This window comes from Xenopus laevis, chromosome 4S (assembly GCF_017654675.1).
Source record: "Xenopus laevis strain J_2021 chromosome 4S, Xenopus_laevis_v10.1, whole genome shotgun sequence".
In the NCBI taxonomy this organism is placed as follows: Eukaryota; Metazoa; Chordata; class Amphibia; order Anura; family Pipidae; genus Xenopus; species Xenopus laevis.
In genome coordinates this window covers 123,609,277-123,633,237 of record NC_054378.1, presented here as the reverse complement: position 1 = coordinate 123,633,237, position 23,961 = coordinate 123,609,277, and the positions used below count along the sequence as shown (strand labels likewise).

The 23,961-nt window shown below is 41.8% G+C and overlaps 1 protein-coding gene across 11 annotated transcripts in view; it reads right to left on the bottom strand.

The window, feature by feature from the left end:
• The window catches only part of magi1.S (membrane associated guanylate kinase, WW and PDZ domain containing 1 S homeolog), a 300,879-nt gene that overhangs the window by 61,769 nt on the left and 215,149 nt on the right, over positions 1–23,961 (bottom strand). For 4 of the 11 annotated variants that reach the window (XM_041561777.1, XM_041561779.1, XM_041561782.1 and 1 more), the window contains exons 4-9: positions 19,424–19,639; positions 14,742–14,949; positions 11,642–11,724; positions 7,040–7,078; positions 2,678–2,735; positions 669–751 (exon numbers count right to left, since the gene is read on the bottom strand). In XM_041561777.1, the coding sequence (XP_041417711.1) occupies positions 669–751; positions 2,678–2,735; positions 7,040–7,078; positions 11,642–11,724; positions 14,742–14,949; positions 19,424–19,639 (687 nt within the window). Of the gene's footprint in view, positions 1–668; positions 752–2,677; positions 2,736–7,039; positions 7,079–11,641; positions 11,725–14,741; positions 14,950–19,423; positions 19,640–19,732; positions 19,800–23,961 lie in introns of those variants that run through there. The other 7 variants (XM_041561778.1, XM_041561780.1, XM_041561786.1 and 4 more) reach the window with 3 other exon arrangements.

Here is a 23,961-nt window from a genome sequence, read left to right as displayed (position 1 = left end):
GTCTAGTATCTATGGGGAATCAGAAGACTAGAGCTGCTCATATATGGACTATTATTGTCTGATGACTCAACACCTCATTGGTTTGTGTATGGGACCAAAATGCGGGCTCACTGTCAATATCTGACGAGACGAGGCATGCTGGCTGGAAAATTCCACTGGTCAATGACCTTTTCCAAAAAAGGTCTTCATAACCCCTATTTAATCCAATCTTTGTCTTTGGGCCAAGTGGTCGGATAAGGCTGATGTGGCCAATTTGCTTAAAGATCTTGAGCAGATACAAGGAAGATACTTTAGGAAGGTCACATGGCACCAATAAAGCGCTTGTCGGACCATATTGCTACTAGTGTTGCCACATGAACAGTAAACAATATACTAGCCGCCAATGATAGTGATGATATTCCAGCTTCCAACCATTTCTCAGCAACAATTATTGGTTGCCATATAGGCCATTGATCAGTTCATGATCTTTAAGCAAATAAGTCTCATCAGCCTGATCTGATCACTTGGCCCAAAGATTGGATTAAATAGGGGTTATGTAGACCTTTTTGGAGAGATCATCATCACAGAGCTAACCAGAGCATCACACAAAAACGTGGACTTGTGAGATCTCATTGGACAACGCCATTGTAAAGATAAAAAATACTTGGACATGACAGATGTATATTTACCTTCACTTTGCTGCAGTCCGAGCTGTTTCTTTCTTTTGGCTTCCATTACGGGGTTTTCATATTGCGTTTTCTTGTTTATATGACTATAAAGAAGAAGAGCACAATTCAGCTTATATCTGAAATACCTGAGATATTTGACTCCTTCTGTCCTGCAAGGGAAAAATGCTGCCTGGTTGCTGGGGTCACTGTTGAACCCATGTAGGTGCCATTAAAGCTTTTTCATTTTAGCAAACACCAAAACCTCTTTCCCCAAGTAAAATAATATACAATTCTTTAATTCTCTTTTTTTTGTTGCTATGAATAATGGAGTCAGCATTCTGTACTAAAGGCAAAGTCTGTAACCAGGGCTCAGACTTAGTGGAGTAAGTAATCGCTTTGGGAGTATTGTATTCTCCTCGGCTACCTGAGCGGTCAGGCTTTTCAGCTGTGCAGTGTTATTATTATACAATGGAGAATGCTTTAATCCCATGAACACATGTAGTTCTCTGTAGATAATAGGAGCCCTAAAAAGTGAAAATACTCCCTATTACATGAAAAAAACTGGACTTTAGACTAAAGCTCTGACTACTCCATTGTGTTTAAAGGAGCCTTGGCTGTCCACAAAGGTAAGTTCTGAATTCTGTTCTATAGATCTCAGAGCTCCAACACCTTCTAGTGTAAAGATATCACAATTGTTTAAATCTACAAAAATTTTCTTTTTCATTACCATTCTTAGTACAGGTACTAGATAATGGATCTTTCCATAATTTGGATCTTCATACCGTAAGTCTACTAGAAAATCATTTCAACATTAAATAAACCCAATTGGCTGCTTTTAATAAGGATTAATTATATCTTAGTTTGGATCAAGTACAAGCTACTGTTTTATTATTACAGAGCAAAATTTATCATTTTTAAAAATTTGGATTATTTGGATAAAATGGAGTCTATGGGAGACAGCCTTCCCGTAATTCTGAGCTTTCTGGATAACGGGTTTCCGGATAATGGATCACATACCTGTAGAAATATTTAGGGCATTTTCCTTTGCTGGTGTTAAAGTCACCTTCTTTACCAAAAGACTGCAATTTTTTGGTTTCAAATAAGCTTTTAAGTGCAGGAGAAAATTCTAGCAATCGTATTTAGACAATATTCTGTTCTGTGCAGAGAGTGCTCCTCTGATATTTTTAGGCAGTAATAAATATTGCATTGCCAGATCAGCTAGTATAAGCCACAAAGCAGTTGATCTTGGGAGTGCTCCAGAAATTCGATTATTTTTTAAATTTAAAGGGATACTGTCGTGGGGAAACGTTTTTTTTTTTTTTAAATGCATCAGTTAATAGTGCTGCTCCAGCAGACTTATGCACTGAAATCCGTTTTTCAAAAGAGAAAACAGATTTTTTAATATTTAATCTTGAATATTTAATAAAATCTGACATGGGGCTAGACATATTGCCAGTTTCCCAGGTGCCCCTAGTCATGTGATTTGTGTTCTGATAAATCTCAGTCACTCTTTACTGCTGCAATGCATCACCCCGCTCCCCCAGCAGCCCATCAGCAGAACAATGGGAAGGTAACCAGATAACAGCTCCCTGGTAGATCTAAGAACAGCACTCAATAAAAATCCAGGTCCCACTGAGACACATTCAGTTACATTGAGTAGGAGAAACAACAGCCTGCCAGAAAGCAGTTCCATCCTAAAGTGCTGGCTCTTTCTGAAAGCACATGACCAGGAAAAATGACCCGAGATGCACCTACACACCAATATTACAACTATAAAAAAAAAAAAGATACACTTATTGGGTTATGAATGAAATTTGCAGTGTAAACAGTATAATTTAGAAATAAAAATCACACCATAAAAATGAAGACAGAATCCCTTTAAACTCAGGATATGCCTACTTTCTTACAGCTCTGTGATCAGCTCATTCTTTTACCCTCCCCACCCCAAAAACTGAACTGAAGCTTGGGCTGAAAGAGGGGGCTTAATGCAGCACCACATGCAAATGAAACCGCACAGACATACTACTTACTCTACATAGTAGACTCCATACACAGGGTCTTCAATTTTCTCCCATCCAGAGGGCAATTCTGTTTAGTGAAGAAAAAGGAAAAACAATAAAGTTCCCAGAGTTTCTTTTTGACAGTTTGAAACATTGGAACATAGAGAGGGGGGAATGTAAACATATTTAGCAATGAAGACAATAGTTATTTGGGTTGAGATGCATTCACCATCAACATCAAGTGCCATGCAAATTGACCTGAAATTGTGCATATCATGAAAGCAAAGCAGAATAAATAATGAAATAACTAAAGTTTATTGGATTTCTTATTTTGTAGCATAAAAAAAAAATAAAGGGAGCATTTAAGCCACTTTCCCTTTAATAATAGCGCAAGGTAAATCTATAAAGCAGAATACGTAATGAACAGAGAGGCTCTGGATTCTTTATTTTACTAGAATGAAAACTCAGTAAACCCAATTATACAGCGTGGCTTTGTTTTGAGTTAATTACATGACATTAATGGTAATATTTCAAAGAGGGGGCGGAGGTGTCATGAAATTAGCAGATTTCCATTTTTTGCCAAAGGTTCTGCAGAGTAAATGAAAGTGCAGGCGTCAAGACAAAAACAAGCCTATTACGCCGGGATTGATAAAGCATTTCATTTCCTTTGGATGAAAGTATATAAATACTGCACAGGTCAGCGCATGGGTTTAATGCAACGCAGAGATACAAAGGAAGAACAAGATTTATCCCATTTATCCTTACATAAAGGGATTCTCTGACGCCATTTATTCGGGTAATGAGAGGAAGGTCATTTAAAGCAAGAGGAGCTTCTTTGGGGTAACAGTGGCTGCACAGTTATTGAGGGGTTGCCGTGGAACAAAGGACTAAACGCCCAGATTATAAACGATGTTCCTGTAAAGCATCTGCACTTTCCCGCATAAGCACTACCTGTCCTGATGTAAGAATAAGGTGCATGGCATGTGTTGTCGAAGGAAAGAGAGATATGCTGTGGCCAGGTGAAAGATAAGTAACTTCTTTACTAATTTACTAGGACCAGCAGCAGCACCAGGTGCCAAAATGGGCATAGAACCTCTCCCATTAAAAACATCATATACGCCTGTAATAACTGCTCATATAAGGTCAGAAGTATCCGGACACCTGCCTGTCCAACATCTCACTCCCAAACCAAGGGGATTAATATGAAGTTGCCTCTCCCTTTGATTTCAACCCCTACTCTTCTCGTTCCCATTAGAAGTTGGAAAATTGTTGGTGGGATTTGTTCCATTCAACAACAAGAGTGAGGCTGGGCACCGATGTTGGGGACCAGGCCTAGCACTCACTTGGATCCCACAGGTGTTCAGTTGGGTTGAGGTCAGGGGTCTGTGCATTCTGGGCCTAACCCTCATACCTCAGAAAACCTATACTGTATGGCTCTGTGCATGGGGGCAAAATTGTGCTGAAGGATAAGGATTGGAAGCATAGAATTATCAAGAATGTCATTGTATATTGTAGCCTTAATGTTTGCTTTCAATAGTACCAGGCAACCTATGCCAAACCCTAGAAACAGCCTAACTCCATCAAATTTTACCAGCTTTAGAGCTGGGCACTAGTATAAGGTTTGGGTATTTGCCTTGTAGGGTGTTCAGACACAAGAAAGAAAGGGATCTGGGTACTACGGGACAGTGGTTAACTGATAGTTCTAACTGAACACAGATATCTGCCCTTCCCCTGCACAGTGTAGACCAGTGATCCCCAACCACTGGTTCAAGGCAACATGTCGGTCACCAACCACTTGGATGTTGCTCCCAGTGGCCTCAAAGAAGGTGCTTATTTTTTAAATTCCAGGCTTGGAGGCAAGTTTTGGTTGCATGAAAAAAGGTGCACTGTCAAACAAAGTCTCCTATAGGCTGCCAGTCCATATAGGGCCTACCAAATAGCCAATAACAGCATTTGGCACCCCCATGAACTTTTTTCATGCTTGTGTTGCACCCCAACTCCTCTTTTTACATTTGGATGTAGCTTATGGGTAAAATAGGTTGGGGACCTCTGGTGTAGACCTTCCTGGAAGAACATAACCAGCAATCAGCCAACCGACTTTGCACAAAACAACTACCCAATCACCATTATTCACATAGGGGTTAAAGAAGATTTATTGGCCCATTCCAAGCCACATCTTGATCAAGTCATTCACGCATGCAATTATTCAGTACTTGAGATTGATATATCCGGGGAATTTATTTAAATGCAGGGGGAAATACTTCTGAATTACTGGAATCTGTAGTTAAAAGATAATTATGTTCGTGTGTATGTTCATATTATCGATTTCCTTCAACAGACAGAATCAATGACGTTCAGATCTTTTAGGATTTCTCAAAAACGCAACAGCCGATGTAATCCCAGCACAGTGAAAGCCAGAAACAATTAGGGTGAAAATGATCCTCACTGCTACTCACGCTAGAAGTACACAAGCCGCTTGATAGCATATTTTTAGAGTCTTTGTCCTACCTCCATACTGGTGGAAACACTAGGTATGTCCATATACTGAGCATGCCCAATAAAAAACTACAGCAACCAGGAGCAGTTGACATGGACAACAAAAAGGACCACCTTATGTCTGACCTTTCCTTTTAAAATCCTAAACAGATAAAGGTTGGTTTGCATATTGTAAAGAGTAACCAGGGACTGTAGCGTCTACAGCAGTGATCCCCAACCAATCGCGAGCAACATGTTGCTCACCAACCCCTTGCATGTTGCTTCCAATGGCCTTAAAGCAGGTGCTTATTTTTTAATTCCAGGTTTGAAGGCAAGTTTTGGTTGCATAAAAACCATGTATTCTGCCAAACAGAGCCTCCTGTAGGCTGCCAGTCCACATAGGGGCCACCAATAGTCAATTACAGCTCATAATTAGCACTCCCAGGAACTTTTTCGCGCTTGTGTTGCTCTCCAACTTTTTTTAAAAAAATTTGAATGTGGCTCACGGGTAAAAAAAGGTTGGGGATCCCTGGTCTACAGCATGGGCACAATGTGTGAATTTAATGTGCATTTGTACCCAACTAAACCATTGGCAATCATCACGGTCACATCTTTTGCTAGGCAGCATCTTCATGCATGGCCACATGATGCTTTTGACCGTTCAAAGACCAACATTCTAAAATAAGCTATACCCCTCGATATTTCAGGTCTCCATATAAAATATCTGGTTCCTTATTTAAACCATTGATCAGATATTTTTAGAATGGCCAGAATACAGGTATGGGACCGGTTATCGAGAATGCTCAGGGCCTAAGGCTTTCCATATAACGGATTTTTCCATAATTTGGATTTTCATACCTTAAGTCTACTAGAAAATCATATAAACAGTAATGAAAACCAATAAGCTGGTTCTGCTTCCAATAGGGATTCATTATAAATTTTTTTGGATTGTGCACAAAGTACTATTTTATGATTATAGAGAAAAAGGAAATCATTTGTAAAAATTTGGATTATTTGGATAAAGTGATGTCTATGGGAGACAGCCTTTCTGTAATTCAGAGCTTTCTGAAAACCGGCATTCCAGATAACGGATGCCATACCTGTACTTATGTTAACTTAAATTAACTCCGTAGCTTTAGTAAAGAGTTGAAAGCCCAAATATTTTTCATTTCCATTTCCCAAAATGCCATTAACTGGCTTGTAAAGGAGGAGACTTGCAAAAGTGTGCAATGCATTGTAGGAAAGGAGTAGAGGTGATTTCTGCAACATCATACCTCCCAATATTTTGGAACTGGAAAGAGACAAAAACCGTAATGGCCACGCCCATTTTTGTGGCCACACCTCCTAATTACCATGTCAGTTTTATAAAATGTAGCAGGTTATGAAAGTTTGAACACATTTCTGCGGTTTTTATGAGTTATTACAGTTTAATGAAGGTTAATTGCCCTTCAAGCTGCTCACAGTTTCCGCAAGAGACCTGCTTATCTTAAATTGTTACAATTGCTTCTTTGCTTATCTTAAATTGTTACAAAAGTATCTTAAATGCACCTGCCACATAGTCTAGGCCCTCTGCCAAAAGCCAATTAAGTTAGAAAGTCCTTCAATTATCAACCCCTTCAAACATATAGAGCAAAGGTGTTGTATTCACATCAGGCCGTGACATTAAAGTCACAAAATTAGATGATGCCGAAAGGAAACATACCTCCCAACATTACCAATTTAAAAAAAAAACACAATATTTTGGCCACACCCCCTGATCATTCCAGGACATGCCTTGCTGTGTCAGCCAATCTTCAGTATGCCCCACCCCTTTTTTTGGTTTGCCATTCAGGGTTGCCCTGTTGGGAGGTATGGTGAGCCAGAAATGGTGTGTGGGTTTCGCAGGGTGGTGAAAATGATCAAAAGTGGCAAAATTACCTAGTTCACTGTCCAGCTCCTCGGTGTGTACCCCTTCTTCTCCAAGGCAAGAGCAGCAACGAGACAGAGAGAGTAAAAAAAAAATTCAGATACCAGCACCAAGAAAATCCCATTAGTAAATATACACCAGTTCAAGATACCAGGCTGTACCCAAATGTCCCAGTGGTTCTCTGCACTCTAATGGCACCTACAGAATGTTTCAGAGCACCAGAGGTGGACAAGTTACAGGGTCTATGGAACTTTCAAAAGCCCTAGGCGTGTTCATCAGAGGTCCTATGAAAAGTTCCAGGGCACCAGAAGAGATTAAGGCCGAAGGCTTATGGTATGTTCAAGAACACCCGTGGCTTCTGGACCATTCAAAAGCACCAGATGTCAATCATACCTCCCAATAGCCCTGGTTTCACGAGTCCTGAGCAATGGACCCCACAAAGGAGCATGGCATACCAGAAAGCAGGGGTGTTTTGGGAGCACTGGAGATGGGTATGGATGTAATTGGGTGTGGCCAATGTCAGTGTGTCCTAAATTCCACCTTTTGGGGGACTCAAGTGTTGAGGTGGTATGCGGAGTACATAGCACCAGAGGTATGCAAACCAGATTCCCTATGGGATGGTCCAAAGCACAAGAGGCATGTTTGTCATAGGTCCTATGGACATTCTAAAGCACCAGCATGTCATGTCATAGGGCAAATGGTTTATTCCAAAGCATCAGCAGAATGTCAAGCGCCAAGTCGTAGTGTTTGTAGCGGTTTCATGCAATAGGAAAAGTGTAGGACCTCCATTGTGGGCTAACAATTTTATAAGGGGGGTACAACTTGAAGTTTCCAGGTCAAGATAGTAAATTATTAGTTTAACAGTTGCTGGAGAGATGCAGGTTGGACCATAAATAGCTGGCATGATGGAGGCCTGTCTAGACCCCACCGGCTGCATAGACAGCCCTGGGGTCACCTGTTGGAGGACCCCACCTTTACAATCCCAAACATTTTTAATTGTACAAGTCTCGTAATTTCTATAAACTTTGTCCCAATATCTCAGTTTGTTCTTAAACCCCTACAATTACCCCTCACTGTCTCTGCATGATGTGACCTGGTATAGGACTTGCAAAATGACCCAGAGGCAGATATCATTGGGGGACATTTACAGCAGGTTAAAATAAATTTTTTACTTAAAAAATAAATTAATAAATGAGATATATATATATATATATAAATAAAACACTCCTAACCCTAACAATAAAAAAGGAGCATAGAATCTTCATGTTTCAACACAGAGATAGATCTATGGGGGTTACCAATGGACTTTCACACAACTTATCTTCAAGTATTGTTGTACTAACATGCACAACTTTGGGGTTGTTCTAATAATAAAGTGTTAACATACCTCCCAACATTTTGTAAATAGAAAGAGGGACAAAAAGATTTGCAGCGCAGCACACATTTTTTTGGCCATGCCCATATTTGTGGCCACACCCACTAATTACCATGATCATTTTACAAAATTTGGCAGGTTTGAAAGTTATGTGTAATTTGAGTTTTGCTAATGAAGGTGAATTGCCCTTTAAGTTGCAAGTCACAGTTTCCACAAGAGACTCGCTTATCTTAAATAGTTACAATTAGTTCTTTGCTTATCTTAAATTGTTACAAAAGTATCTAAGTGCACCTGCCATGTATTCTGGGCTCTCTGCCAAAGCCAATTAAGTAACAACTCTGCGTCTTTTTCTGGCTGTTCAGTGCAGGCGATCAAAGAGAAAGTCAGGACATTTCAGTAACAATCCGGGACAGGGGCTTAAGCTGCAAAAATCGGGACTGTCCCATGAAAAACAGGATAGTTGGGAGGTATGTGTTAACACCAATTCATCAGCCACATAGAAGATAGAAACAGTGGCTTGTCAATGGAGGTTCCTCAAAAGAAGCTGGAAAAGCATTGGGAATGAGGCAAGGGCAGTAGGGTGAGGGCATCAGTGGGTAACTAGCAACAGTCAAGAGTAGAATGAGGCTTAATTGAAAAGAAAGGAAGGAAACTGGAAATAAAGGGAAGATGTAGCAGAACTGTAATTCATGAACTGCAGGATGTGGGACCAGGCCATACAAGTGGCGCTAAGGTAAACATTTACCCATATTACACCAGCGTCTTCTCAAGAGCTTGAAGCTACAACTAATTCAGTCCATTAACCAGCAACTAATTAGGCTAATAATCCTGTATGCCTTCCTCTGATTTATAGATCTGTGTCATTCTTTAATAAATCAGAGCAGGCGAGCCGTCGCCATTACACCACATTACAATAATTATACACCTCTTGTGACATGCGGCTCTTGTGCAAAGATACCGGGAATTATATCATTAGTTCAATTATCTCAATCTTCCTTTCCAGGCTGTATGCAAATTCATTCTAATCCTATGCCCCCATATGATGCAAACGGAGGAGTTTAAATGTCATATGAAATACCCATAAAAAACATTAAAATAAAGAAAATTTAAAGCAAAATGTCAGCCAAAATTAAACACCTTTAAAGGAGAATAGAAAAGCTTGAAGGAGCAGTAAAAACAAATAGTAAAATAGTTAACTTTACAAATTATTTCTATCCTGTCATAAAAAATGGTTATGTTCAAAACGAGCTTCCTCTCAGCTCAGCTGTATTCTGCCATCTTTAATCTACAGTCCAATGAAGCCCCTCCTACTCCACTGGGTAGAGTAAAACTAAGTCTCGACAGGCCCATGAATGCCCTAACCAGCAAAATAATAAATATTGTGCTAGAAATGGTGCTAGGGTATTTTCATTGTCTGCCCCATAGGAAAGTAATTTAGGGTTCAGATTAATGTTCATCTAAAGGTTTTCATACATTGGCAGAAAAGAGGATTAGATACTTCTTTGCTCCTACAACAGCCCGGCCTTGCTATATGGCTGAGATATTAAATGACGATGAGTTACAAGAGTTGATGGCCAGAGCAAGATCAAATACTCTCCAAAGAAAAAGATTAAATACTGGCCCTTTTTTATCCTGCCATCTCTTCTGGGGTATTATACATGGAATTGACACTGTATTTATCCTGCTGTGTGTTCTGGGTATTATACATGGAATTGGCACTGTATTTATCCTGCTGTGTGTTCTGGGGTATTATACATGGAATTGGCACTGTATTTATCTGCTGTGTGTTCTGGGGTATTAGACATGGAATTGGCACTGTATTTATCCTGCTGTGTGTTCTGGGGTATTATACATGAAATTGGCACTGTATTTATCCTGCTGTGTGTTCTGGGGTATTATACATGAAATTGGCACTGTATTTATCTGCTGTGTGTTCTGGGGTATTAGACATGGAATTTGCACTGTATTTATCCTGCTGTGTGTTCTGGGGTATTATACATGGAATTGGCTCTGTATTTATCCTGCTGTGTGTTCTGGGGTATTATACATGGAATTGGCACTGTATTTATCCTACTGTGTGTTCTGGGGTATTATACATGGAATTGGCACTGTATTTATCTGCTGTGTGTTCTGGGGTATTATACATGGAATTGGCACTGTATTTATCTGCTGTGTGTTCTGGGGTATTAGACATGGAATTTGCACTGTATTTATCCTGCTGTGTGTTCTGGGGTATTATACATGGAATTGGCACTGTATTTATCTGCTGTGTGTTCTGGGGTATTATACATGGAATTGGCACTGTATTTATCCTGCTGTGTGTTCTGGGGTATTATACATGGAATTGGCTCTGTATTTATCCTGCGGTGTGTTCTGGGGTATTATACATGGAATTGGCACTGTATTTATCCTACTGTGTGTTCTGGGGTATTATACATGGAATTGGCACTGTATTTATCCTGCTGTGTGTTCTGGGGTATTATACATGGAATTGGCACTGTATTTATCCTGCTGTGTGTTCTGGGGTATTATACATGGAATTGGCACTGTATTTATCTGCTGTGTGTTCTGGGGTATTAGACATGGAATTTGCACTGTATTTATCCTGCTGTGTGTTCTGGGGTATTATACATGGAATTGGCTCTGTATTTATCCTGCTGTGTGTTCTGGGGTATTATACATGGAATTGGCACTGTATTTATCCTACTGTGTGTTCTGGGGTATTATACATGGAATTGGCACTGTATTTATCCTGCTGTGTGTTCTGGGGTATTATACATGAAATTGGCACTGTATTTATCTGCTGTGTGTTCTGGGGTATTATACATGGAATTGGCACTGTATTTATCTGCTGTGTGTTCTGGGGTATTATACGTGGAATTGGCACTGTATTTATCTGCTGTGTGTTCTGGGGTATTAGACATGGAATTTGCACTGTATTTATCCTGCTGTGTGTTCTGGGGTATTATACATGGAATTGGCTCTGTATTTATCCTGCTGTGTGTTCTGGGGTATTATACATGGAATTGGCACTGTATTTATCTGCTGTGTGTTCTGGGGTATTATACATGGAATTGGCCCTGTATTTATCCTGTCATGTGTTCTATACATGGAATTGTTCAAACACTGTTCTGTGGTATTAACCTGAAACCCTAGCACCATATCCAGAACCTGCAGAATATGTAGCACTAACTGACAATATCCACTCGGCGTACTAAGCTCTAAACTGATCACTTACCATCATCTTCACATTCTTCTAGAGGCTTCTGCTGCTTGTTCAGGCACCGGGGGTCTAGCCAAGATGTTGTTTTAGTGTTGTGGCTAGAAACAGAAACGTACAATTTCAATTAAAATTGGCACAATTTGTTTACAACAAAAAAACAACTCTAATTACATTTACACACATTGAAATTTAAAAGTATTGGTGTTGCCTAAGAGAAAATTGAAGGGAACCAGAGCAGGGCAATAAGTGGAAACTCCGCAGTTCCATCTGTGTTTCGTTTTTTTTTTTTTTTTTTTTTATTGCTGGGGTCAGCGACCCAGGAAACTAACACTCTCGGCTGCAAGACAGACAGATGCAGAATACAAAGTCGTATAGGTCAGAAACAAAGTAAAAAAGGTGCTTAGGACAAGTATTTCTTTTACTAATTCAAAGGGGTTGTTCACCTTTGAGTTCACTTTTAGTATGATGCAGAGAGTGATATTGTGAGACAATTTTCAATTGGTTTTCATTCTTTATTATTTGTCGTTTTTGAGTTATTTAGCTTTTTATTCAGCAGCTCTCCAGTTTGCATTTTCAGCAATCTGGTTGCTAAGGTCCAAGTTACCCTAGCAACCATACACTGATTTGAATAAAAGACTGGAATATGAATCGGAGAGGCCAAAATAGGAAGATTATAAATAAATAGTAGCAAAAACAGCAAATGTGTAGCCGACAGACCGAGACCGTAGGGCCCACGATTGGATCAACCCGAAATCGCCCACTTCAATGTGGGCATATCAGGGAGAGATCTGTTTGTTTGAAGACATTGCCAAACGTGGGGATCTCTACGTCTATGGCCACCTATACAGAGCATTTGTTTTAGATGGGGACAGTGATCCCCATTTGAAAGATGGAAAGAATCAGGAAAAAAAAAAGGGAAATAATTCAAAAACGACTACAAAATAAATAATAAAGACCAATTAAAAAGCTGCTTAGAATTATCCATCCTACAACATACTACAAGTTAGCATAAAGGTGAACGCTCCTTTAAGATGAACATAACCCTAAAAAATAAATAAAACAAAATCGGACCATTGTCTGCATCCCCTTTAATATAGGATTTCTGAGCTGCACTAAATCGGACAACGATATTAATGATGATATTGTAATTCAACACTTCCCTAGATCTGCCAACAGAGGGCATCTGCCAACCCCATTAAGCATCCTGTGCATGAAAAAAAAAAAAAAAAGCACCAAATCTGCATGATTTCCCCATCCCCAGCTCAGGCGGCAGTTAGGAGATTTGCTAAACTCTTTGCTTCACCAGGCAGTATTTCAGCCGCACAGATGACTGCTTTGCTCTGTGTGTGAAGAATTAATATCTCCTTGCGAGAGACGGGGATGTGCTGTGAGCTGCCCAGTTTGGATAAATACCTATTTATGCACAGTTTGGCTAAAACACTGCAGTCTTAGGGTAAGTCCACATTTGGGGAGATTTGGTCGCCTGGCAACTAATCGCCTCGTTTTGGCGGCGACCAATCTCCCTGACTCTGCGCCGGCTAAAATGAAAAAAAAAAACAGTGGCGGAACTACCAGGGGAGCAGGGGGTGCAAGTGTATATTAGTTGTATATCTGTTGCGGCGCATATTCCCGGCCAGTTTCCGGGTGTACGGAGGGGGGCGGGGCCCGGCTGCGCGTCCTGCGCCAGGGCCCGCCCCCCTCTAGTTACGCTCCTGGAAAAAACGCCAGAGCTAATCACACTCTGTGGGTCATCTTCCGAAGTCTCCCAGGTAGGGTTGCCACCCGGCCGGTATTTTAGCTGCCTAGCCGGTAAAACAACTGCCAAGGCCGGGGCCGGTATTACAAATTTACCGGCAATGTAGCTGCCAGTAACTTTGTACCCTTCAAAAAGACCTGCACCCAAAGACCTGCACCCAATCTCCAGTAAACTTAGATTTGCTAACTTTGTCCAACGTCTCGGTGCCGTAGCCACGCCCCTTTTGTGTTGCGGGTCCGCCCCTTTTGACATCACTAACGCCCCTTTTTTGTTCCCGCCCCCCACCGGCCGGTAAAACATTTGGGAAAAGCTGGCAACCCTACTTCCAGGCGACTTCGGAAAATGAATCGCTGCGTGTGATTAGCACCGGCGTTTTTTGCATTTTAGCCGGCGCAGAGTCAGGGAAGGCGTTGGGGGAGATTGGTCGCCGCAAAAACGAGGCGATTAGTTGCCAGGCGACCAAATCTCCCCAAAACGCCCAGTGTGGCCTGACCCTTATAGTCTGGTTTATCATTTTTTTTATTTTTACAGTCTGCCCAAAACATCTCTGGGGTGACGGCAAAACACACAGAACTTTATCTTTGAACCAGTTAAAAGAACACTCATTTCTTCCCCCATGGTCCTCCCAAATCTCACAAAAAGGGATTTAATGAAAAAGGACTGAAACATTAAAGGACAAGTAAACCTTTAACATAAATGAATGTAAAATTGGCAAGAGTGCTGTTCTAAGAACTTTTTGCAATGTACTTTGTTTATTTTTAATGCCATGATATTAAAGGAGAACTAAAGCCTAACTAAAGAAGTAGCTAGAAATGTTGTACATTATATTTTGTGCTTCTGTACCAGCCCAAGGCAACCACAGCCCTTTAGCAGTAAAGATCTGTGTCTCCAAAGATGCCCCAGTAGCTCCCCATCTTCTTTTCTGCTGATTCACTGCACATGCTCTGTGCTGCTGTCACTTACTGAGCTTAGGGAGCCACTCACAATATACAGTACACATAGAATAGAAATGTCACAATATAAGGCTGATTAGTAATTAATACACATAATTACTATATGGCGGCACAGAAACCAGTGCAATTAGCATCAGAATTTAATAATCAGCAAACCTGTAGCATCAGCTTATATTACAGCCAGGGAAGATCATTTTCTGCTGGATAATTAGTGACTAGCCCTAAGCTTAGCTTCTCAACAGCCAATCAGAGCCCACTGAGCATGTGAGTGTCACTGACACTTTCCAAGATGGTGACCCCCTGTGACAAGTTTGAAGTCCTGAATCATCATGTATAAATATAAATATACAGAGAAGAAATGTGCTGGGCACACAATCAGCTATACACTTGAAATGAAATAAATTACTCTATAAAATAGACTTCTCCATTCTCTGTAAAGGCCATTTCCCAGTTTTCAGGTAGAGGTCCAAGGCTTCCCTCGTCAGAAGGAGGTAGGTAAAGAGGCAGATTCCGAGAAGCTTCCGTGATGGGAAAAGTAGGGAGTATCCAAGCCGCCGGTGGGACTTTATCTTGAGAAAGGTTAGTCGAGTGCTCGTCTGCTTCACTGGAGTCTCCTAATGGGACACAGAGTAGAATTAGATCAGTGGGTGCCCTAGAATTCTCTTGAAAGAATGATTATATGGCAGGGCAAAGAAGGCCACACCATAGGGACACACAAGAATCCACTACCAAAGAAAAGGGTTCTCTATGCATTAAAACGTAATGTAACACTGAGTAGCTATGGGGCAGCCATTCAATCAGATATTGGGCTGCAAAGTACACGTTTAGTGCCGGTTTCTCCACCAGAGGATCGTATTTTCCAATGTTTCTGCACCATAATGATCTCAGTACACAGAATACACATGATTTTGTGGTTGATTCAAGGTTCCAAATTATGGAAATATCTGTTATCATGGAAAACCCCAAGTCCTGAGCATTCTGGATAACAGGTCTTATACTTGTACAGTCATTTAATATCCATTATTTTCATTTAGTACTCAAACAATTCACCAGCAAAAACACACATTGATCATTTTCCCACTATGGGATGCGATGGGCGAATTTTTTTTGGAGCCAGACACCCAAACCTACGCAAAAGATTTGTTGGAACACTGGCCATACTTTGCACATTTACATAATAATAATAATAATAATAATAATTAGCTTAGTCAAACCCTCTGCAGCTCCCCTGGTTCCATGCTGTGCCCCCAAAACAGTCACAGCCAGCACCTATGTACCTCCCAACATTTTGGAATTAGAAAGAGGTTCAAAAAGATTTTTGGCCATGCCAATTTGTGGCCACACCCCCTAATTACCATATTCCTTTTTACAAAACTTGCCAGGTTATGAATGTTTTAACACATTTCTGTGGTTTTTAAGTTATTACAATTTTGTTAATGAAGGAGAATTGCCCTTTAACCTGCAAGTCACAGTTTCCCCCAGAGACCTGCTTATTTTAATTTGTTACAGTTGTTTCTTTATTGATATTAATTTGTTACAAAAGTATCTAAGTGCACCTGCCGCGTAGTCTGGGCTCTCTGCCCAAAGAGTTTTAGAAACTTTGTATCTTTTTTTGGCTGTTCAGTGCAGTGCAAAGAGAAAGTCAGGACATTTCAGTAACAATCCGGGATTGCGGGTTGAGCTGTCAAAATTGGGACAGTCCCACGAAAAACAGGACGGGAGGGATGTACATATACAGGCCTTACATTGTCCAAACCCATACACAGCCAATGCAGCACCCCAACACATAATAGCCCCCACACCTACTCATCCCTTGCAGCACCCCAACACATACCCCTTGAAGCCCCTCAAGAAATAGCCCCCTAAAATATAAAGCCAGTGTAGGGCCCCCAACACATAAAGAGTGACTCATATGCACAGCCCTTGCAGTACCCCAAAACATTCACAGCACCCCACATATACAGCGGCTATAGAACACCTACTCATCCCTTGCAGCACCCCAACACATAATAGTCCCCACACCTACTCATCCCTTGCAGCACCCCAACGCATAATAGCCCCCACACCTACTCATCCCTTGCAGCACCCCAACACATAATAGTCCCCACACCTACTCATCCCTTGCAGCACCCCAACACATAATAGCCCCCACACCTACTCATTCCTTACAGCATCCCAACACATAATAGTCCCCACACCTACTCATCCCTTGCAGCACCCCAACACATAATAGTCCCCACACCTACTCATCCCTTGAAGCACCCCAACACATAATAGCCCCCACACCTACTCATCCCTTGCAGCACCCTAACACATACCCCTTGAAGCCCCTCAAGAAATACACAGCCCCCTAAAATATAAAGCCAGTTTAGGGCCCCCAACACATAAAGAGTGACTTTCATATGCACAGCCCTTGCAGTACCCCAAAACATTCACAGCACCCCACATATACAGCAGCTATAGAACCCCCACACATGCACAGTCTGCTCACTACTTAGCCCTGTGCAGCACCCAACTAACACAAAAGCCCCTCAAATACACTGCTCGTGCACCCCCCAAACACATATACAACCTCAACACATATACAGCCCCATGCAGCACCCCAATAATATGTAGATCCCAACAGAGAGGACAAACAAATGAAATGAAGTTTAACGGCTCATTTGGTGGAATTAACATCACACGTGACAAGGCTTCCTTCTGTCTGTCGCCTTCCTATAAAATGTGCATGAGACGCTCGGATAAAGAGAAGGAGTTTAAATAGAAAGAATTCAGTTAAGATCCATTATTGATTAAAAGGAAAGCGCTACACAGTGTTCTGTAACTCTCATCTCTATAAATCATACTGTGTGTGAACTATGAAAAAAAAAAATTCCTTTGCACCTCCAATTACATTCCACAAAAGTTTATTCCAGACCAGGTTACCTGTAGCAGCCAATCAAATGATTGCTTTTTGCAGGCTATTTGCTAATTGGTTAAACTGCTATACCTGTTATCCCACAGTCACACTCCCTTCCCAGAGACTATTATCCACTGTTACTATAGGCACCATCTCTCCCTACTATACCTGCTATCCCACAGTCACACTCCCTTCCCAGAGACTATTATCCCACTGTTACTATAGGCACCATCTCTCCCTACTATACCTGCTATCCCACAGTTACACTCCCTTCCCAGAGACTATTATCCACTGTTACTATAGCCACCATCTCTCCCTACTATACCTGCTATCCCACAGTCACACTCCCTTCCCAGAGACTATTATCCCACTGTTACTATAGGCACCATCTCTCCCTACTATACCTGCTATCCCACAGTCACACTCCCTTCCCAGAGACTATTATCCCACTGTTACTATAGACACCATCTCTCCCTACTATACCTGCTATCCCACAGTCACACTCCCTTCCCAGAGACTATTATCCACTGTTACTATAGGCACCATCTCTCCCAACTATACCTGCTATCCCACAGTCACACTCCCTTCCCAGAGATTATTATCCACTGTTACTATAGGCACCATCTCTCCCTACTATACCTGCTATCCCACAGTCACACTCTCTTCCAATAGACTATTATCCCACTGTTACTATAGACACCATCTCTCCCTACTATACCTGCTATCCCACAGTCACACTCCCTTCCCAGAGACTATTATCCCACTGTTACTATAGGCACCATCTCTCCCTACTATACCTGCTATCCCACAGCATAAGTCCTTAGAGGCTGTATTTCCACTACTACAAGCATCATATAAGTTTTATACCTGTGGATGGCTGGTTTCCATTGCCTATTTATAGGAATGGCCTTGGGCAGTTACCCCTGATTGGACCCCCTAAGAGCACCTCTCACTATAGGGAGCAGTTTTCCTTTGTCACATTTCTTTCTGTGCTGTGAAGAGAAACTTTCTCAGCCCCTCTATCCAAGGCAAATGTGAAACTCAGCAGGAAATTACAGAGATTAAAAACTTCCAATACAAAGGAAAATCCTTCCCTCAATCTAGTGAAAGTGGCTGCACATGGGCCGAGTGTGAGGGATGAAAAGGCTTTAGAGCAGGACATACACAGACTGATATTTGCAGGTGACTCAGTTGCCCAGGCCTGGATTTTGGGCGCCCCTAGGCCCACTGGGTCCTAGCGCCGGCTCCCTCCTCCCTACTCACAGCTGTATTCTAAACAAATATACATGGAAAGACTATATAAGGAGTGTGACCTCCCCTTATGCACTAGGGAGTTAAGCTGTTGGCAACTGGTGTAGTTCAACAAGAGCCTTTCTATAAAGTGATGAACAGTCTCCCAAAGCCGCTTTCCTTTCCCTGAAACCATTCACAGTATTTTATTACTTCTCTGCAGACTCCCCCCCTCTAAGGCCAAGATTATTAACCGCTAAAAGTTGGTTCTGATTGCAAAACCCAACTCGTCTACATTTGTACTAAAGATATTCTCCCTGTGTAGCTGGCGCATAGTAACTAGAGCCCCTAGACCAAATCCAAAAACCAAACTGATCAGAACCACTAAAAACAGACTTTTAAAGGGGCAGTTCAGCCTTACGTTGACTTTTAGTATGTTATAGAATGGCTTAATCTAAGCAACTTTACAATTGGCCTTCATTTTTTTCTTTTTATGGTTTTTAAATGATTTGCCGCCATTCTGACTCTTACCAACTTACAAAAAGGAGGGTCACTGACCCCATCTAAAAAAATGGAATCACCTGAAATTCTACACAGTTATCGTTATTGCTATTTTTTTTTATCACTCATATTTCTCTTTGGGCCCCTCTCCTATTCATATTCCAGTGTCTGAATCAAATCAGTGCCTGGTTGCTAGGACAATCTGGACCCTAGCAACCAGATTGCTTGAAAAGCTAAAATTTAAATAACTCAAAAACTATAAAAAATACAAAATGAAATCCAATTGCAAATTGTCTCAGAATATTCCTCTCTACAGCATACTACAAGTTCATTTAAAGGGGAACAACATCAGGATTATATTGGAAGAGATGCTGTAACCACGATGCACATGATGTTCCTACAGCTGCTTTTAAGAAAAGTTTAATTCAGTAATGAGCAAATATCGCTGTTTTTTTTACCTGTAAAGCTACTGCTCATTTCAGGAGCATCATCATCATCATCAAACTCATAGTGGTCGCTGAGCACTACGCCTGCATTTTGCATATCATTGTAAGACTTTGTTCGCTTGGGAGTCGACTGCTTGGAGCCGGCCGGAGGATTTTGCAGAGCATCCCTGGGAATCACTTTCCCACCGGTGGGCTGGCTCGGAGGCTTGGGCGTCCCATAATAGTTACCTAGGCGACAGAAGCAGAATTTGCATGTTAAAAAAAAATTAAAAATCTCAAAAAATATATTTTTTATGAATTTTTTTTCCTATTCTTGTGTACCTTGGTCCTATCCGTTTAGCAAGGGCACTTTCATGGCTAGATGTGAGCAGAGGAGGAAGAGAAACACATAGCCGTCCTTTGTTGGGCTCTGCATTTCCCCGAGTCGCATTTATTAGAGGCATTGAGCAGCGGCGCATTGTTACTCGCCATTCATGGTGGGGATGTGAAACAAAGGGCTGCTCAGCTGAATAGCAAAGCCCCATCTCACTGCATTTGAATTTCAATTAGCAAAACCTCATCCGAGCGTGCTCCAGCACAATGTCAGACTCAACCCAACACAACATAGAAAATTCATTAGTCCCCTTAGCCCCGAGCAGCCGTGAAAGGGAAAAGAGTGGCCCCACATTATTAAGTCGGGTTCATATTCATCGGTAACAGCGAATCAGAGGGGGTCAGAGGGGGTTGCTGCCTGCACAAGATCACTCGTTAGAAAACAGAGGCAGCTGCTGCTGGAAAAGTTTAGAGAAACAAAACAGGGATACTATCATAGGAAAATGTTTTTTTCAAAACACATCAGTTAATAGTGCTGCTCCTGCAGAATTCTGCACTGAAATCCAATTCTCAAAATATTTTTTACTATTCAATTTTTAAATCTGACATGGGGCAAGACATATTGTCAGTTTGCCAGCTGCCCCAATCATGTGACTTGTGCCTGCACTTTAGGATGGAACTACTTTCTGGCAGGTTGTTATTTCTCCTACTTAATGTAACTGAATGCGTGTCAGTGGGACTTGGCTTTTACTAAAAGATCCTTAGATCTTAGATCTACCAGGGAGCTGTTATCTTGTGTTAGGGTTATGTTTAACTTCCCATTGTTCTGTTTGGCTGCTGGGGGGGGGGGTGATATCACTCCAACTTGCAGTACAGCAGTAAAGAGTGACTGAAGTTTATCAGAGCACAAGTCACATGACTGGGGGCAGCTGGGAAACTGACAATATGTCTAGCCCTATGTCAGATTTCAAAATTGAATATTAAAAAAATCTGTTCTTTTGAAAAATGGATTTCAGTGCAGAATTCTGCTGGAGCAGCACTAAAAAAAACCAAACATTTTTTTCCCCATGACAGTATCCCTTTAAGGGTAAAAAAGTGAAAACCTGCAAATTTTGCGTTTTTGGCCTATTTTTATTGAGATTCCAAGCCCAGTCATTGCTTTCTGGAGCCCTTAAACGAATACTGAAATAAACAGCGCCCATCTGTGACCATTTGCTGCCGCCAGCAAGTTCTGCACGGAGATTTAAAGGGGAAGTAAGCCTGCAAATTGGATTATACACTAGGAATTGCAGCTTTTCAAAGTATATTAAAGGAGAATACCACTCAACGTAACTAAAAGCCGAACCACGCCTTTAAAGGAGAAGGAAAGTCGTCTTGCACTTGGGGGTGCCAAATGTTAGGCACCCAAAGTGATTGTATTTACTTACCTGAAATCCCGGGCCAGTGCTCCAATCAGCAGAAGACTGTATCGGCCAGGGATTATACCAGTGAGCACAACGGAGCGGTGCTTCTTCCTTCCTCTCACGGCTGCTCATGCGCATTAGAGTGAAAAGCCGAACTTCAACTAAAAAGTCGCCTATTTAGTTCAACTGCGCATGCGTCTGCCCCGGGAAATTTGAAGACAGAAGAAGCCGGAAGAGAATCGATCCGTGGTGCTCACTGATATAATAACGTTAAAAGTAATTTATTAAAATGCCTTTAATGTCAATATGTTAATTTATATTTGAAAGTTGCTTATTTGTTTTTGGGTCAATACCTTCTTGAAATAGATGTGTCCTTAACCAATCATACACAGTACAACACGCATTTTAGGGCTGCTGGGCCTTTAATTTAAGGGACCTCGGCGTTCCAGAAACGTGGGCACCCAAAGAGCAAGTTACAAATGTTCACTCACCGGGAGACGCCTGGGGGCACCTCTAGTATCTGAGCAACCATGCCAGACCCAAGAGAGAGCAGCTGGAAAGGACATTGATTTAAACCAAAGGAGGAAATAAAACTGTAGAATTTACATTTCCTACAATCAATATGCATTAGCTTATGTGGATGTGCCCCATCCGAATTCTTCTATTCTGGGCCATGGCTGCATAATTGCACCTCTAAATTAAATAAAACATAATACGGAGACGTGAAGAATGGAGAGAGACACAACTACAGCTCATTGCTACTGGTTAGAGTAATCAGAATAAAGATCAGGACCTGTTATGATACATTATGTACTAGATGTTCCTCTAGTGTAAATTAAAGGGCAAGCTCACATCTACACTTATAGGTCCAGGCCCAGACCAAGAATCAGGAACACAATGAAGGTGCCAGACGGGACTGGGCCCAGCAGAATACCATCTACGCTGAGTTAGTGAAGGAATGTTGTAAATGGAAGCTGAATTATACAACTCTATGGTAGAAATAAGAGAGCTGCTTGGATTTACATATGGCAGGGCCCACCGGGACACTCCCTGACTCATGGCTGGCCAGTCCAACCCTGGTAATGATAATTTAAGTTCAACACATAGATAGGGGAAAGGAATGAGACAAGCAGGTAGGGAACAGAACAGACAAAGTGCTTTACAATAATTATACATCATTTTCACCAGTACCTGCCCCACTGGAGCTTACAATCTAAGGTACCTATCACATTTTCATCAGTCTTTGCCCCAGTGAGCTTACATTCGAAGGTTCCCATCACATTTCCATCAACCCAAGCCCTAGCGGAGCTTACAATCTAAGGTCCCCATCACATTTTCATCAGTCTCTGCTCTAGCGGAGCTTACAATCTAAGGTCCCCATCACATTTTCATCAGTCTCTGCTCTAGCGGAGCTTACAATCTAAGGTCCCCATCACATTTTCATCAGTCTCTGCTCTAGCGGAGCTTACAATCTAAGGTCCCCATCACATTTTCATCAATTCCTGCCCTAGCGGAGCTTACAATCTAAGGTCCCATCACATTTTCATCAGTCCCTGCCCCAGTGGAGCTTACAATCTAAAGTCCCTATCACATTCTCAGGTCAAATGTATCCTGAGCCAGTTAACTTGCTTGTATGTATTGGCAGAGTAAAAAGAAACCAGTGCACACAAAAGAAACGGGGAGAACATACAAACAGATAGTGCCCTGGCTGGAATGAATCCCCCAACGCTGCAAAGAAGAAGATATATATATACTGACAGGGAGCAGTATATATGGACCTAGGCTGGCAGGGAACAGCACAGACAGAGATACAAGCATGGAGCAAGAGAGATAAATAGACATGAAACATAACAGACAGATGCACAGACAGATACACAGACAGACAGTAGCAAGCAGGCACTCAAGCAGCAGAGGCAAAGACTAACACAAGCAAAGTGAAGAGACAGGTCTGCAGGGAATTAGAAACCTATAATGTGAAGACTTCAGAACAGTGACATAACTATAGAGGAGGCAGACCCTGAGGTCAATAGGGGGGCAAGAGAACAGCTTCCTCTAAAGTATTAAAATCCCTTCTCCCAGCTGCCAGTCTCCTTTAAATTAATGCCTGGGAGCCATTGCTAGAATGTGGAGGGGGTGCAGTCCTTTAGTATCTCTCTGTACAGGCTATATTCAAAGTTATGGGACTGTTCCTGCTGAATTGTGCTTAGTACAGATGAATACCTATGCTGCCATAGTTTTATGGGATCTCTCTGTACAGACTATGAGCAAACTTAGGGGGCTGTTCCTGCTGAATTGTGCTTAGTACAGGGGAATACCTATGCTGCCATAGTTTTATGGGATCTCCCTGTACAGACTATGAGCAAACTTAAGGTGGCCATACACAGGCCGATAAAATCTGCCAGCAGACCAAGTCGGTAGCTTATTGGCCCGTGTATGGGGCCCTCCGACTGGCTTCCCCGATCGATATCTGGCCGAAAGTCGGGCAGATGTCGATCGGACGGGACTAAAAATACCGTTGGATCGCGGACGCATCTGTTCGTTGATGCGGTCCCGTGATCTGACCGCCCGTTAGCCATCGTTAGGATCCGATCGTTGGGCCCTAGGGCCCACGATCGGATCAGCGTGATATTGCCCAACTCAAGGTGGGCATATCAGGGAGAGATCCGCTCGTTTGGCAACATTGCCAAACGAGCGGATCTTTCCATGTATGGCCACCTTTAGGGGACTGTTCCTGCTGAATTGTGCTTAGTACAGGGGAATAACTATGCTGCCATAGTTTTATGGGATCTCTCTGTACAGACTATGAGCAAACTTAGGGGCTGTTCCTGCTGAATT